This window comes from Octodon degus, unplaced genomic scaffold (assembly GCF_000260255.1).
Source record: "Octodon degus isolate 3935 unplaced genomic scaffold, OctDeg1.0 scaffold00051, whole genome shotgun sequence".
Classification (NCBI taxonomy): Eukaryota; Metazoa; Chordata; class Mammalia; order Rodentia; family Octodontidae; genus Octodon; species Octodon degus.
The window spans coordinates 7,635,967-7,652,096 of NW_004524627.1; the positions used below are offsets into that span (position 1 = coordinate 7,635,967).

Here is a 16,130-nt window from a genome sequence, read left to right on the forward strand (position 1 = left end):
AAGTGCTTATTCTACTGAGCCATCTTCCCGGCCCCAAGCCCCATATTTTTTATACATTCCATGGTCACTAGTCATTTGTCTTGTTTCCAAGATTTATCTGTGACAGACTGTGCCACTATAAACATGACTACACATATATCACAATGGCATATTTCAATTCTTCTGGGAAGATACGCAGGAGAAGAGATAGTCCAAATAGGATCTCTAACTCTAGCCTTCTGAGTAATCTGAACACTTGTTTTCACAGTGGTTGCAAAAGTCTGCACTCCCACCAACAGTGGACAAGGGATCCTTTTCCCCCACTGCCCCTCCACTATTTGGTATTGGTTGTATTTTTTATTATAGTCATTTGTTCTGGAGTGAGATGTAATATTTACATCTCTAAGATGGCCAATGATGTTGAGTATTTCTCACATATTTATTTGCCATTTATGTTTCTTCATCTGTGAAGTGTGTATTTATCTCAAATGCCCATTTGTGGATTGGGTCTTTGAATTTGTAGGATCCGGTTTTTTGTTTTTTTTTTTTTCAGTTCTTTGTATGTTCAAGATAGAAATCCTTTGTCTGAGGGACAATTGGGAAAAAAAAAAAAAAAAAAAACAAATGTCTCACTCTGTTGTTTGCCTTTCACTCTGTTGTGTTTCTTCTCATGTGCAGCATCTTTTTGGTCAGATGAGATTCTGCTTGCTGATCCTTTGAAGGATTTCCCCTGAGGTCTGGGGCTTGCCCATGAGCTCTAAGCCTGCACCTATGTCTTCAACATTTCTACCTACTTTCTTTTCCAGGAGATTTAGTGTTTCTGTTTTAATATTTAGATCTTTGATCCATTTTGACTTGAGTTTAGGGCATGGTGGTAGACATGGGTATGGTTTTAGTCCTTGGCATGTAGAGAGCCAGTTTTCTGGAAGTATATATTTTAAGAGCAAGAAATAAAGACTGTCCTGGATAAATAATAACTATAAGAACTCATTTCAGGTTTACCTAAATTACAAAAGAGAATAAAGGAAAGTTTTCAGGTATGGGAAATAAAATAGCAAACAGAATGAAATAAAGAGACATATGAATGTGATAAATAACTGTGTGTATAATTTTTCTTGTTTTCCTTAGTGCAAAATATTAAAAAAAATTACTTAGAGCAAGAACAGTAGCAATGTACTTTGTTATTACAGTATGTAGGAGTGTTTTTTCTAGTTTTTTTATTTTTATGAGCATATGTGTGTGCCTTGCATAATGATTACATTTCTTGTGGAGAGGTGGTACATATACAAAATATATTTCACTTGTTTTTAACCACTTTTTCCTCCTCTTCTCTCTTTTTTCCATCTCTTAAACCCCTTCCACTTGAAAAAGATATATCTCCCTATACCATATTGTCTTTTATTTTGCTCTTCTTTTATATTTTAGGGTTCTCTTATAAGATCTATTCACTACATGAAAAAATTTAATTTGCAATCCATTGTAAATTTCATAAGTAGGTGGTAGGAATTAAAGATAGTACAGTTACCTTGAAAAATAATTCTCCAATTTTCATATTCATTTTCTGTATCATCCAGTAGCCCCTGTTCAAACTATTGCACTAAGAAACACCACACTGAGACACAATCTATTGATGAATATTGTTTATAGTAGGTACATTTTCATTCCTTATTATGGATTATATCTAAAAGTTCTTCCAAGGTTTCATGTGCTCATAGGTGGAGCTTTTGGAAGATGACTGGATTACAGATGTGATATAGGATTAAGGGTTTGTGACACTGGATTAGGCTATTGATTGGTTTAGCACAGTTCTGGATGTAAGTGATGGATTTACTGAAGAGGGCAGCCCCAACTTGGGTGTGGGTGGCAGCAATCAATAGGCTTGTAGCCTGTACAAAATAAAAAGGCAAAGTAGAAGGAGGCTGTGCTGCTTCCTCCCCGCCATGCCTTGGACCATTTGTCATGTGCCATTATCTCTCTGCCGTGCTGAATGGCCTTGGCGCCAGTTGACCATGGGCTTAACCCTCTATACACTGTGAGCTAAAATTAATCTCCTCCATTAATTTCTGATTACCAGTACCATGGTTCAACCATGAAAAAGTAACTAAGATACTACCACAAACTGAAAATGACCCTAGCATCTCTCAACTGGAGAGTAGAATAATAAAGCATGGCAGGTAGTTACAATACTTCCAGTACTATCTAGCAGTGAACAAGGAATAAGCTGCTAAGTACTACAACATGAATTAATCTAAAATGCCTTTTGCTTAATTCATATACTTAAACCTATTATATGATTCAATTTACGTGATGCTTTTATGACAGCAAAATCATACAGACTGAAAACAGGACTTGTTGGTAGAGGGGTGAGAAGAAAAAGGTAGAGGGGGAGACTTTCGCAAGGTGATGGATTGACTTACTCTTGATTATGATATAGCTGAAAGCTGGAGAATTTCAGTTACAACCCACAAGAAGCCTTGCTAACAAAATCGTACTGTATTAAATTAGACTGTGAAGGTAAAATTGGGAAAACTACATGAGATAGAGGATTTTTCCAGAAGTGGAATCAAAATTTTATATTACGAACCTTGGTTTCCTGTCCAACTTTATTATATTGGAGATATTACATGGTACATTATATTAGTATACTTAGCCCACATTTGCTAATTTTTGTACAGCATACAATCTTTCTGAAACGATTCCAAGCAATATTTTTGTTTCTATCATGTGTCTAATTTAACATTCACTTATGAATGTGTGACTTTTTGCATATAATACACATTGCATGCTTTATTAGCAATTGATGGTACCATTTCTTCATGATCATTTTTTTCACTTATGCTTTATTTGAATATAAGTATTTTTGGTTTATTAGTGTCAACTAATGAAATATGTTATGTATGTACAATGTAGAAGGAGAAGGAGATGAAAACTATCAAAATAGGTTATGTGCACATACATGCCTGCCAAAATGGAAATCATTAATCTGTATAACAAATATGACTAAGAAAAAAATATTGAAAAGGAAAAATATACACAATAGGATACCATTTGGCCATAAAGAAGAATGAAATTGTGTCACTCATAGGAAAAATTGAAGGCACTGGACAGACATTTTCAGTGAAATAAACTAGACATATAAAATTTAATATCACAAGTTTTATCTTATATCAGAGACCAACATAAGTAAATACACAAATACAATAAAGATGACCAAAAACTAGGTGAGGAAAGGGCTCAAAGGGGGAGGAAAAGTAAGAGTAATGTTGTGTGACTGATAATGAACAAGATATGTTATATGCATGAACTAAGTTCCACAAATGAACTTCACTATTCTATATCACCAACAAAAATAACTTAGAAGATGTTACACTTGGTGATTTCAACACTATAGCATAATCAGTACCGATTTGAGATGCCTTCTTTATTTCATGGCAACATTCCGTATATACCTGTATTTGCTGATACATTCTGCACTTTATCTCATTTAATTGTTTCTTCATTCTTTTTGTATTGGTTCCGCACTGATTCAGCCAATTCAGCCTTCTACTGACTGTGTTCAGTTTTCTTTTCGTGAATGTTGACAACTTACCTCACATGTTGTTGTGCAGCATGGTCCAGAGCCACATTCTACTGAGCCTTTCAGTTTGCATGTTTTATAATCACAGCAATTTTTAAATTGACATTCCTAAAATATCAAAAGAAGAAATTATAATAGTTCAGTTCAAGCACTTATGGGGTCATATTTCTTGATCCTAAATTAAACTTAATACTAACTTCAATTTATTTCATAAGAACATATTTATTTAAGGTTTACTATCTTATTGTTTTTAGAATATTCAAAGGTGTATATAACTGTGAAATCAAAGGGAATAGCATGTAAATGAGCAGCTTGTTAGTAATACTAGATAAAATATTAGGAAATAAGTTTAAAAAGTACTAATATGGAAATATATCTCAAGGGAAAAATACAGGTTTCCATGAGGAACATGCACATTCTTAAATTGTCTTGTTAGGCATTTGCTTTTTAATTTTTATGATTATGAAGAAACATGAATATAAGAAGTATAATGAAATACAATGTATAGTCCTGTGTCTTCTGTTCCTTTAATAGTGCTAGTAGTGGCTACTCTAGTCATTGGTTTACTTTCTAAATCACCTATGATAACCCACTATTATTATGGACTGCTGGACTATATTTGAATATTTTGCTGAATTCACACATCTACAATATTTGAATGGCAATGGAATACCCATTTCGGACAAAACTAAACAAAAAAAGGAATATAAATGAAGGACCATTTTGTATCTGTATATACAAAAGAGTTAAGACAGATATATAGCTACTTTCTCTTAATTCAATGAGAAGAAAGATTTGTACTAAAAGTGTTTGGACAGGATATCATGTCTGTATCTTGTGCTATGAATAACCACTATGAAAATAATATGCAATGTATTAATTATTGAAATTGTCCTACTAACTGGTTTTGAAACTGTCTCATTGCTATTTGTTTCTCAATAAAATTAATTTTAAAAGTGAGAACAACCAGTTTTACAAGGATTTTAAGAAGGCTTTTGGTAAGAACCAAACATGAATGATACAGCATGCTGAGAATTAGGCAGATCTCTGAGTTGTTATTTTTAAAAGTAGAATATAATTATTTTATTTGAGTAAGCACATATTTGCATTTCTTATTTTTGTGGGTATATATTTGAATGAATAAATTTTTCATCTCATAATTTTTTTTTTTTTTTTTTTGCAGAACCAGGGATTGAACTCAGGCCCTTGCTCTCGCCAGAGAAGCACTTATTCCACGGAGCCATCTCCCCAGCCCCCTCATAAATGTTAATAGCTACATTATCTCCTTAAATTCTCAGGATAATCATAAAAATGTGGTAGTATTAATTCTATTTCTGCATATAAGAACATGAATGTGCACATGGTTAGGAAGTGATAAAGATTTCAATCCAAAATTTAAAAAATGAAAAATAAAATAAGGCATCTACATTTATGTGCAAGATGATTGGATACATAATCTTTGCTGACCATGATGGTGTCAGGGGCCCCTGACATCACAATTGATAGCACAGATTCTTCATACAATATTTTTGTGACGCCTTGGTTGTCATTTCATTTCACTTTTATGTGGTTCAAATTATTCACTAATTTCTCCTTTTATTTTTCATTCAAGACATATTAGTCTTGATTTCTAGCCTGGTGATTCCATGTGTTTCCACTTGACCTTTACCATCTTAGTGCTTTTACTATACAGGTTATGGGGCCATTATGAAGGCCTACTGAGGTCATAGCACACTACTCCAAGCTGCCATTAAAGGACTTGTGAAATGACAACAAGGGAAGATAATAAATCCATGCAACGTGCTGTCAGATGGATTTTTTTAAGACTTCAGGAATTTCCTGGGCTCTCTATTCTGCTACTGGAAATGGGGTGATGTTTGGGGCCCTCTTATGCATACCCTCTGAGCTCAGATTTGTATCCAATTCACCTGTGATGATCTGTATATTTTTTGAATTGTTCTAGAAAAGGGAAGAGGGCAATTCATGGAAGATGGAATGATTGAAGAAATACTACTTTTCATCTTTGCTGGAGCATAATAAGATTTTGTCTTCCATGTAAACAAAAAGCTGAGACTCTGAGAAATTTGACAGCGGATTATGATCTTCCATTGGTAGCAGATGGCACCAGTCCTGCATCCATCTTTTTAAACTTTTAATTACACATGAAATATCAAACAACATCATGGTGGCCTATCCAGATCTTCTTCAGCCACAAGTATTAATCCACACAGGGCAACACTACTAGCCACCATTTGTGCCTCTCTTCTGAATACACATATTAAATGCTCCCACTTGCCCTCTGCTGCTCTGGAATCCAAGGATCTTAGTGACATAGAAGAGAGATCATCTTCATGATCTGTCCAGTGTAGGACCCTAGCGAATAGAAGAGATCAGCTGAGATTTTCAACAATTTTGTGATTCCACAGGAGGCTACTGTTTAGAACTTTGACCATTTCCTTAGAGGACTTTCAAGGTCAATCTGGGATCTTTACCTAACTTAATGTAGGCCAGATTGATTCCTATATTCAAGTACACATTCAACAGTCCCTTAAGACTGGCTCTAGATTTGCTTCCCAAGTTTTGAAATCCTTATCCACCAGCAAACGTCCTTCATCCAAAAATAACAACTTAGAGTCAGTGACCTTATCATCCACCCCAGCATCTTCTCCATACTCTCACCCATGCACAATATGAAAATCCCACAAGTTTAAAAATAGCCCTTTATCTACAACTAAGCTATCTTCTCACTTGGGTGATCCTTACATTTGACACAAATTAGTGCTCTAGAGGCAATGAAGCAAGACCAGATCAGAGCTTCTGGAGATGAAGCATCATCTTGTAGTGTCCATGTCAGGAGCAGGCTCTGAGGCCTTCAGGCAGCATGAGGCTGCTTTCCTCCTTCACGGGGGCCACTTCATGGCCAGGAAACTAAGAGGAATCTATAGCTTCATTTCTGAATGGCATCTATTCAAATGTCCCCAAACTAGCAGAAAGTACATCTTATGATCTAGCCAGCAAAAGATTTATTTTCAAAATCATTTTCTGAGTGCCTATTTCCCACAATACCTTATAGTAGCACCTGGCGTGGTTTGATAAACTCTGAAAGAAGTAAAAACTATTGATTTGTTTTTAAAGTACTATTTCTGTTAGTACATACTTGTAGCATATAAAGATCACATTAATCATGGGGAGTTAGCATATGTATATGAAACATGTGACATATTTTTCTGTTTTCTATAGTCTTATATTTTACCCTTTATACTTTAGATTTCTTACATAACAGAAACCCACAATGTCTAAACTTGTGTTTTTCATTTATTTCACTTGACATTATGATGTTAAGGTGCATTCTTTTCCCCAAAATTACTCAAATTTATCATTTTGTATAGTAGAGAAGTACTGGCTTGTTGTATTGTTATTGTCATTTAATTGTATAAACTGTCTAATTTCTTCTTTAATTTTATCTGTGACCATTGGTTGTTCAAGAAGGTGCTGCTTAATTTTCATGGGATTATGAAGTTCTTGTGGTTTCTTTTGCCCTTGATCTCCAATTTCATTGCACGACGGTCTGATAATATATGTGTGATAATTTCAATTCTTTTGCATTTACTCAAGTATGTCCTATGGCTTAGTATGTGGTCTGTTTGGGAGAAGGTCCTGTGTGCAGCTGAGGAGAATGTGTATTTTCATGCTGTAGTGTAACACTCTGAAGACATTTACTAAGCCCATTAGTTTAAAAGTTTGGTTTGATTCTATTATTTTGGTCCTATTATTATTTCTATTGTTGAATTCTGTCTAGCTGATCTATCTTTTTGTGACAGTAAGTTATTGAAATCCTCAATACAATTATAGCAATGCTTATTTGATTTGTAATGCCCATTGATACTTGTTTTATATAGCTTGATGCACTGGTATTTGTTGCATATGAATTTAAGATTGGTATCTCTTCCTCTTGGATTTTTCCACTTACAAGGATGTAGTGATCTTCTTTATCTCTCTTAATCAGTCTTAACTTAAAATTCACTTTGTCTGCAAATAGCTACCCCTGCTTTTTTCTGAGTTCCTGTCACATGGGGTATTGCTATCCATCCTCTGACTTTCAGTCTATGAATTTCTTTTTGAATGTGTTTCTTGTATGCAGCATATTCTGGGATCGTGCTTCTTGATGCATTCTGCCAGTCTGTGTCCTTTGATTGGTGAGTTGAGGCCATTAACATTGATGGTTACAACTAATATATATTGATTTATCCTTGTCATTTTATTTTCCTGTTGATAGCTTCTCCTCTTTTTTTTCTTCCCTCCATTTTCTTGTTTGTCTTGCCTGGTGAATTCCTTCTGTTGAGGCGTATTGGGTTATAGTTCTTATTTTCTCTTTCTAGAACATACTTCAAAGTATTTGGGAGTGCTGGTTCTGTGGTCACAAATGTCCTCAGCTGTTTTTTACCATGGAGTTAACTTCTTTCTTCATCAGTTCTGAAATAAGTTTTGCAAGGCACATAAATCTGGGCTGAAGTTTGTTTTCCTCTAGAGCTTGAAATGTCTCCCTCCAAGCTCTCCTTTACATGAGGGTTTGTGTTAAGAAATCAGCTGTGATTCTGATGGACTTTCCTTTATGGGTGATTTTCTTCTTTTTCCTAACAGCTGTTAGTATTCTATTCTTGTGCTGAATTTCTGGGATCTTGTCTACAGTGTGTTGCCTTGCTATAGAGGTCATGATCAGTTTGATTGTTTGGTCATACCTGGCTTGAGTTCTACATGCCTCAATTATCTGTATGTCAAGGTTTTTCTCTTCTAGGGAAGCTTTCTGCCATGAGGTCTGGGCATAATTTTTCAATTTCACATGTGCTGTTGTGTGCTTTTGCATCAATTCCAATTAACCTTAGTTTATTCTTCTTTGCTTCATCTAGCAGCTATTGTACTGATTTTTTCATGGTCTCTTGCTGGTGTTTGGAAATCTTTTCATGGTCACTAAATGTAAGCCTGCCTTCTATATCTGAGATCCTGTCCTCACATTGACTTAATCTGCTGCAAATATTCCAATAGAATTTTCATTCTAAGTATCTGCGTTAATCTGCCTGAATCTGCCTTATGGATTCCATTTCTTTCCTATGCTGAGTCTTCCTGGTTTCCATAGTTTTTTTTGGCTCATGTGTTTTCTTGTCTGTATCTTCTCTAGAATCACTAAGCACCATTTTCATTGTGGGTACTATCTCTGAAGTTATCTAAACAATTACTTATGATTTTTTTTTCTAGAGTCTCATTCTATCACTTTGTTGTTACCACTTCAGAAAGACAGATGGGTGGTTTTCAAATTGTTTTCCCTCATTGCTTCCTGAGTTTGCCTTTGGTGATATTCGGGATTGTCTTGTTTAAGTGTCTCCTCATATTTTTTCTTCCTTTCTTTTTGTTTTAGTTTAATTCCAAGAGTAATATTTGTAACAGCTGTTTAAACAATTATGTCACTTTTGTTTATAGTTATACTAATATGAATAATATAAAGCACAGCTTAGAAAATTACAAACCAAAGTAACCAAATTTGCCACCTTTAACCATATGAACTACATTTGTGCTTATATAAAAAAGGCTGAAACAAACCAGAAAATTGTATACAAGTCCTTAGTATGTCAATTGCACCTGCAGGAGTTAAAATTTAAAATGAGTTAGAGAGAAAATAGAGAAGGGAGAAAGGAGGAAGAGGTTAGCAGGCTGGAGGACAAAGGGAATCAGGTTAACTTGGAGAAACTGGTATAGGAGACTGGAGGGAGAAAAGGAAGAGATAAAAAGAAGAACTGAACAGAACCACAACCACAAAGAGGCTAGATACCATGCTCAAACTCACATTAACACAGCTTCAAACAATGAAGGACAAAGAAAAGAAAGAAAAAGCAAATGAAAATGAAAAAAAGTAAAAGTTCAAAAAAGTCAGAGGTTAAAACAAGAACAAACAAACCAAAAAAACACATAACCAAAGTACACATCTAGGTTTGTCTCTGTTGTCACTTGTAAACAATGTTTTGTAGGCAACGTCCCAGTCTGTATTCATTTACCCAAAGGACAGCAAGCCTGCGCCCTCTGGTGGCTTGCAGCCATCAGCACACCTTCCATGGGCCAGAGCCCAGCTGGGAGCCGCTAGGTGAAGCCTGAAACCAGTCTGAATTCTAAGCTCTCTGGGTCATTCTCCAGGATGTGTCCCAGCCAAAATCACCCTCTCACGTAGGACAGCTGAATCCTCCTTACTCGCCAGCAGCTGGCGCAGTCCTTCGTGACACGTCTGCTGTTCCCCTCCGCTGCTGCATCTCTCCGTGGAGGCCTGGGTCATTACTGGCTCTGGGCATGTGTCTGCAGGTTTGAACCTCCACTTCATTCAGTGTTTCTCATCTCAGGGAGAAGATGACGCTTGCTGCCTCCTTTTTCATTAAAGTTTCTCTCTTCTGCCTTTCCACGGGCTCCAAGCACGCTTCAGTTGCTGCCTGAGTCTGCCGTATTCCAGCATTTGGAGGGCAGCCCCCGGAGGGCTTCTTTCTCTGTTGCTGTGACATCTTGCCTCATGATCCACAGTAATTTTCATGGTGTTTTACTAGTTCACATCCCCAACAGCAGTAGAGAAGGATTCCTCTTTCCCTCAGTCCTTGGCAACAATTGTTAATACTTGGCTTTTTGGTATTAGCCATTATTTCTACAGTAAGAGACCTCGGTGTTGTTTTATTGGCATTTCTGTAATGGCCAGGGATGTTGAACTTTTTTATGTATATTGGTCCCTTGTACTTTGTCTTCTGACAAATATCTCTTTAGTCCAGTTGACCAGTTTTTGACTGGATCTTTTATTGGGGGTGTCTAATTTTTTACTTCTTCATGTATCCTAAGTATTAGTCTTCTATCTCAGGAGGGGCTGGTAAAAGTTTTCCTTCTCTGTAGATTGTCTCTTCACTCAGTCAGTGACAACTTTGGCTACTCAGAAGCTTTTTAATTTTATATAATTCTATTTGTTGATTCTTATTTCTTATGTAATTAGGACTCTGTTCAGATATTCCTTGCCTATCTTGTGTTTTTAAGAGTTGTGTTGATTTTTTCTTCCAGTAGGCTAATTTTTTATTTTTTAATATGTAAGTCTTTAATCCATTTTCATTTTCATTTAGTACTTGGTGAGAGGTAAGAATCTAGATTTAGTCTCCTGCACATGGACACCAAGTTTCTCAGCACCATTGGTTAAAGAGGCTGTCTTTCCTCCAGCAGGTGCTTTGGATCCCTTTGTCAAAGATCAGATGGCTGAACATGGCTGGGGTTGGTTCTGCCTCCTCTCTTCTGTTCCAAGAACCCACATGTCTATTTTCTGAGCCAGTACCATGCGACATTTACCACTGTAACTTTGTTATATAATGTGACATCTGGGGTTACAAGGCTGCGTGATTTCATGCTGCTACCCAGCACTGCTTTTGCTATTTTTGGTCTTGCTCAATATGAATTTTAAGATTTCTTTTTCTCATTCTGTGAGGAATATCATTGGTAATTTAATTGGTATTGCATTAAATGTCTATCTCCAATTTTGAACTATGGACATTTTGACAATTTTGGTTCTGCTTATATAGGGCCAAAGGTGTTTTGGGGGTTTTTGTTTGGTTGGTTGGTTTGGTTTAGTTGTTTTGTTTTGTACTGGGGATCAAACTCAAGACCTTCCTCTTGCCAGGCAGGGGCTTATGCTCCTGTTTTCCTAGATCTGTGTCTTTTATTTTCTTTCTTTCTTTTTTTAAATCTTTTTTTTTTAATTTATGTGTTTATTTGGTATAGGGTCTTGCTATGGAGCTCAGACTCAGTGATCCTCCTGTCTCAGCCTCCCCAGCACTGGGATTACAGGTGTGCTCCACCATGCTCAGTTTTGGTAGCATGTTTGGCACTGAGCCAGCATGACATTTGGTATTAGGAATTGAGCCTGGGCCCTTGCACTTGCCAGGCAGGCACCTTAAGACCGCCAAACTATCTCCCCATCCTTGTCTTTTATTTTCTGATGGCCTCCTGGGTCTCTTGCTTCAGAGTACTATAGTTTTTGTTATAGAGGTCTTTCATTTCCTTTGTTAGGTTAATTTCTAATCATTTAACATTTCCTGATGCTATTATAGATAATATTGTTTTCCTAATACTTTTTTCTGCTTTATTATTGATATCCAGGAACAATATTGACTTTTGTGTTGATTTTGTATTCTACCACCTTGCTGAATTTGTTTATTAGTTCTAAAAGGAATTTTTGGGTTTTCTACACAAAGGATGGTGGATTTAGGGGGTGTGAGTGCAGCATAATGGTGTGATGTTGGCATTACAGGGACCCCGGCCCATGTGGGGTGGCACCACCAGGAAAAGCTTAGAGCCTGGGTGAAAAGTGAAGGCAGGAAACTACCACCTCAATACTTTGCTATTTTCTGGCCCTCTGCCTGCCACCCTACCTTCAAATGAGGCAATTATGTACTAAGACCTTTACAATCTACTAGCCAAATAAACTTTTCCTTTAATTTTGGGTGTCGGGCATTTTGTCTCAGCAATGGCAAATGTTATTAAGACATACAAGTTTCATTTCACCTTCCCATTCTGCTTCTAGATATCTTCCTGAAAGAGACAAAAGCATCATACACAGTGATAACTGCATATCTTTGTTTACAGAAGCACAATTTATAATAGTTCAAACTTGAAAACAGCCCATATGCCCATCAACAGGCAAATGGATAAAAAAATGTGGTTTTGTATACAATGGCATACTACTCAGCCACAAAGAATAAATAAGACATTTTTTTATAAATGAATATACATTCCAATACCATAATCTTAAGTGGAATACATTAGACACACAGGTTTAATACCTAAAATATAAGAAAAAAATCAGAAGATAGATATAAAAAAGAAGACTGAACATTTCAAATGAGGAAGGGAAAACAAGGAAAAGAAAAGGAAAGAAACGTAAAAAAATTTAAAAATAAGAGAGAATGGAAAGAAAAAAGGAAACAGAGCTTTGTAAATTGATATAGGAAGAAGAGCAGAAGAGAGGGGAAGAGGATAGGAAAAAAAGAATTAAGATATATTGTGCACTAGTAAATATTCTCCACAAGAATGGGATCACTCTTTATGGTAAATCATGAAGCTATTTTCTTTAAATAGAAGGGAGCTATTAAGTATTATACAGCAATGATATTTATAATAAACTAAATATGCGGTCTTTCCTGTCAATACTGTTACAAATTTGTTTGAACATCTATATTTGGAAACGAGAAAATTGAAAAAGCTTTTTGATCATCCAAAACTTTGTAATACAGGAATGTGTGTGATGATTGAAGAAAACCATTGTGATGGCGAAAAGTGTTGCAAGGGTCAGGGAAAAATTTGGAAGAACATTAGCAGAGATGCATGTACACAATACACAAAATGAGACCAAATGAGTTATAAATTGAATCATGGCTGAAAAACATTGATTTAGCCTATGTACTCAATAGGTATTCTTGGGGGTGATTTGTAGTAGCTATGCAACCCAAGACTTCAGGCCACGTTGATCTTCTCAAGTCAAGAGGTGTGGGCAGCGAGTCCTGAAACTCGTGCTCATTTTCAGGTTTCAGTAGTTGCACATACTATTGCATTGGTGGCTCATTAGAATTCTGAAATTCTAATGTCTTATTAGAATTGTAAAATTGTGCTCAGATTTCTTTATTCATCACTTACTCCTTTATTACCACAGTCACATTCTTCATCAGATTCCAAAATCCCATTGCCACACACTGATTGATTTGGATAAACAAGTTGCAAATTTGAAAAGTTGTGAAAACAGCTTTCTGAAGCAAAATGCCTATAGTCGTTCAGGCTACAGTTACTAAATATCTTGATACCACTGGAACTCCTGAAATGCAATAATATTCCTCAGATAAATATACTTTTAAAAATATCTAAACACTGTTCCATATATAAGTCATAAGAGCCACAACACGGCTTAAGCAAAACAAAATTTAGACTTTAGTAGATTAAATTAACTAAAATTTTAATATTAACTTTAACATTTTCCAGAAAATGCATTTCTGATGGACTGCAATGATTTCTTTTTTGTACCTTATGGAATGCATAGACTAGAAATTTAGTCTTATTTGAAGTGGAGCTCTTAAGAGGTGACAAAGTCAGCTACTCAGCAGAGCGCAGCCACCGTGGCTGGATACTGTCAAAGAATGAGAAAGATTCGAGGGGGCACAGCTCTCACTTTCTCTTCTCACATGGCACCTTGGTGGCCTCAGGACTGCTGTGGCCAGCATGAAGGTCATCTACAAATGAGTCCTTTAGAACTTGAACCAGAACTGTGAGTCTATATAAAGCTCTTTTCTGTAAAACTTTCCTTATCTGTGGTACTGTTATTTGGAACAGCAGATGGCTGAGAACACAAGCCTGCTGTGGATGGATGGAGAAGATATTATGACCATGCAGCACTTAACAATGCAGTGCATTCTGAGAAAGGCATTGGTCATTGTGAAAATGTCACAGTTCACAGTAGTTAGTGTTTGCATTCACACAAACTAAGGTCACCTAGTGGAGTTCTCCTATGGGACTACTGGTATATTTGCCTGGCCAGTTGTTAATGAACAGTCTTGTGCGCACAACTACATAATTGACACCTAAATATATGTAACTGTAATAGACATGAGGCACCTGAACAGAACGTTAACTGATTCACTTTGTATGGGAAGTACTTTCGTAGTGGCCTGCAGATAATCAAAATAAGGTGGGCAAAATACACTGAGTTCTCACACATAGTTCCAAATGTGTGGAAGGAAAAAATTGAAATGTGCTCATTTCTGGAGAAAACAGATTCCACTACAGCCCTTTTTCTGCATGCTATGGGCATTACCTTGGCAAAACCTTAATTCTCTTTTGCTTTGGATATGTAACTTGGAAGCTGAAATTGAAGACATCAAAGCAAATGATATTGAGTTTGTTATCAAAGCCATGATGTTGAGTTTGTCATCACAAGTGCTAAGTGCATTTTCATAATGCTTGACAATCTTATCCTAAATCATTTCCACTTTCCGGTCTCCAGGACAATTGCTTTACCCCTCCTATCAAAGGCTTTACATTCTTTGCTCTCAGCTTCCCATCACAAGAAGTCTGCTTTGTTTCTATGCCTCCAGTAATCAGACTGTATACCTCTACACTTCCCATAGAATGTCAATTTTCTTTTAAAAACAGGATGAATATTTTCAGAATTATGCTAAGTTTATAAACCTATACTGAAAATTTATAATTGTAAATTAACTCATCTCATTTGCTTAGTGCTAGTGTGCACACATTACTGGTTTTTCTAGATTCATCCACCCTAATGAACTTTTATATTATTGTTGCCTTGTTATATATTGACTCTTCCAGGAGGACTATCATAACATGTGAAAATTAAGGACTTTTTTCCCCTCTTCCAATCCCTTCCTCCTTGTCTTTTCCCTCAAGTCACTGGTCAAATGTGCCAGGACAATGTTATATTTTAAGGATTATGCTAGTCAACTTTGTACCCAGCAACAAAGTCTACAACAAAATATAGCAATAGCATCATATAGTTTCTCAATATTACATAGTTTTTACAAGGTTCAAATATATTCATATAGGCCTGGGAATATAGCCCAGTGGTCTAAGTGTCTGCCTGGCAAGTGCAAGGACCCAGGTTCGATCCCCATATGCCATGCCAGGCCTAGGCACTGAGCCAGCCACCGAAAGCAGGCACGGTGGAACACACCTGTAATCCTAGGGCTGAGACAGGAGCATCACAATGGGTCTGAGCTGTGTAGCTAGACCCAGTACCAAATAAATAAATAAATGAAAGATTAAAAATAAATAAATAAATATATCCATATAGTTATCTTGAGCAAAAGTTCTTAATAAGATGGTCTATCACTTTGAAGACTTGTTTCACATAGAAAAAGTTTTGTACAATGTCTCTTCATGTGTCATATAACTTTCCAACTCGTGATATACTGAGGAAAATAAAAGATTTTTGAAATTCGCCACATCTTGGTAAAACCTCCTAAAACTACATGTGAAATTAATTCAGAAAAATTCTTACGCTGCTTCATGACTCATTACGCACGTAGCTCTTGGACAAGAACAAGCATGAGTGTCATCGTATGTTAATCCAATATTAAGGCCAAGAAGTTGTGCGATCATAACTGAAAATCCTTCCAAACTTATGCCATCTGGAAGCTAAAGTAAAAATGCAAAGGAAAATCAGTACATAAGAAGAAAACAAATGGAAAGTAATCATTTCTATATTCTAATACTTTTTATAGTGAACATTTTATGCAGATTTAATTTTATATGTTATTGATATGTATATTAATTTACTCATTAAGTAATATAATGTAGAACCAGTGTCAAAAGTTATCAAATTATTACAGTCTTAATTTAAAATTGACTATATATAAATTCAAACACATCCTATTTCTGAAATAATCAAAGTAAAGCATAATTATTTCAACTAATCTAACTACAAATACGATTTTAGTACACTCATGTGTCAAACACTTATAGAGATCAGACGAATATAGTAGCATGTATGAAAAAATGGACTTTA

General features: G+C 35.9%; 1 protein-coding gene across 1 annotated transcript in view; it reads right to left on the reverse strand.

The window, feature by feature from the left end:
• Adam18 (ADAM metallopeptidase domain 18) overlaps positions 1 to 16,130 on the reverse strand; it is a 120,430-nt gene that overhangs the window by 46,699 nt on the left and 57,601 nt on the right. The window contains exons 11-13 of the mRNA XM_023717287.1: positions 15,624 to 15,760; positions 13,253 to 13,427; positions 3,569 to 3,664 (exon numbers count right to left, since the gene is read on the reverse strand). Coding sequence (XP_023573055.1) covers positions 3,569 to 3,664; positions 13,253 to 13,427; positions 15,624 to 15,760 — 408 coding nt within the window. The remainder of the gene's footprint in view (positions 1 to 3,568; positions 3,665 to 13,252; positions 13,428 to 15,623; positions 15,761 to 16,130) is intronic.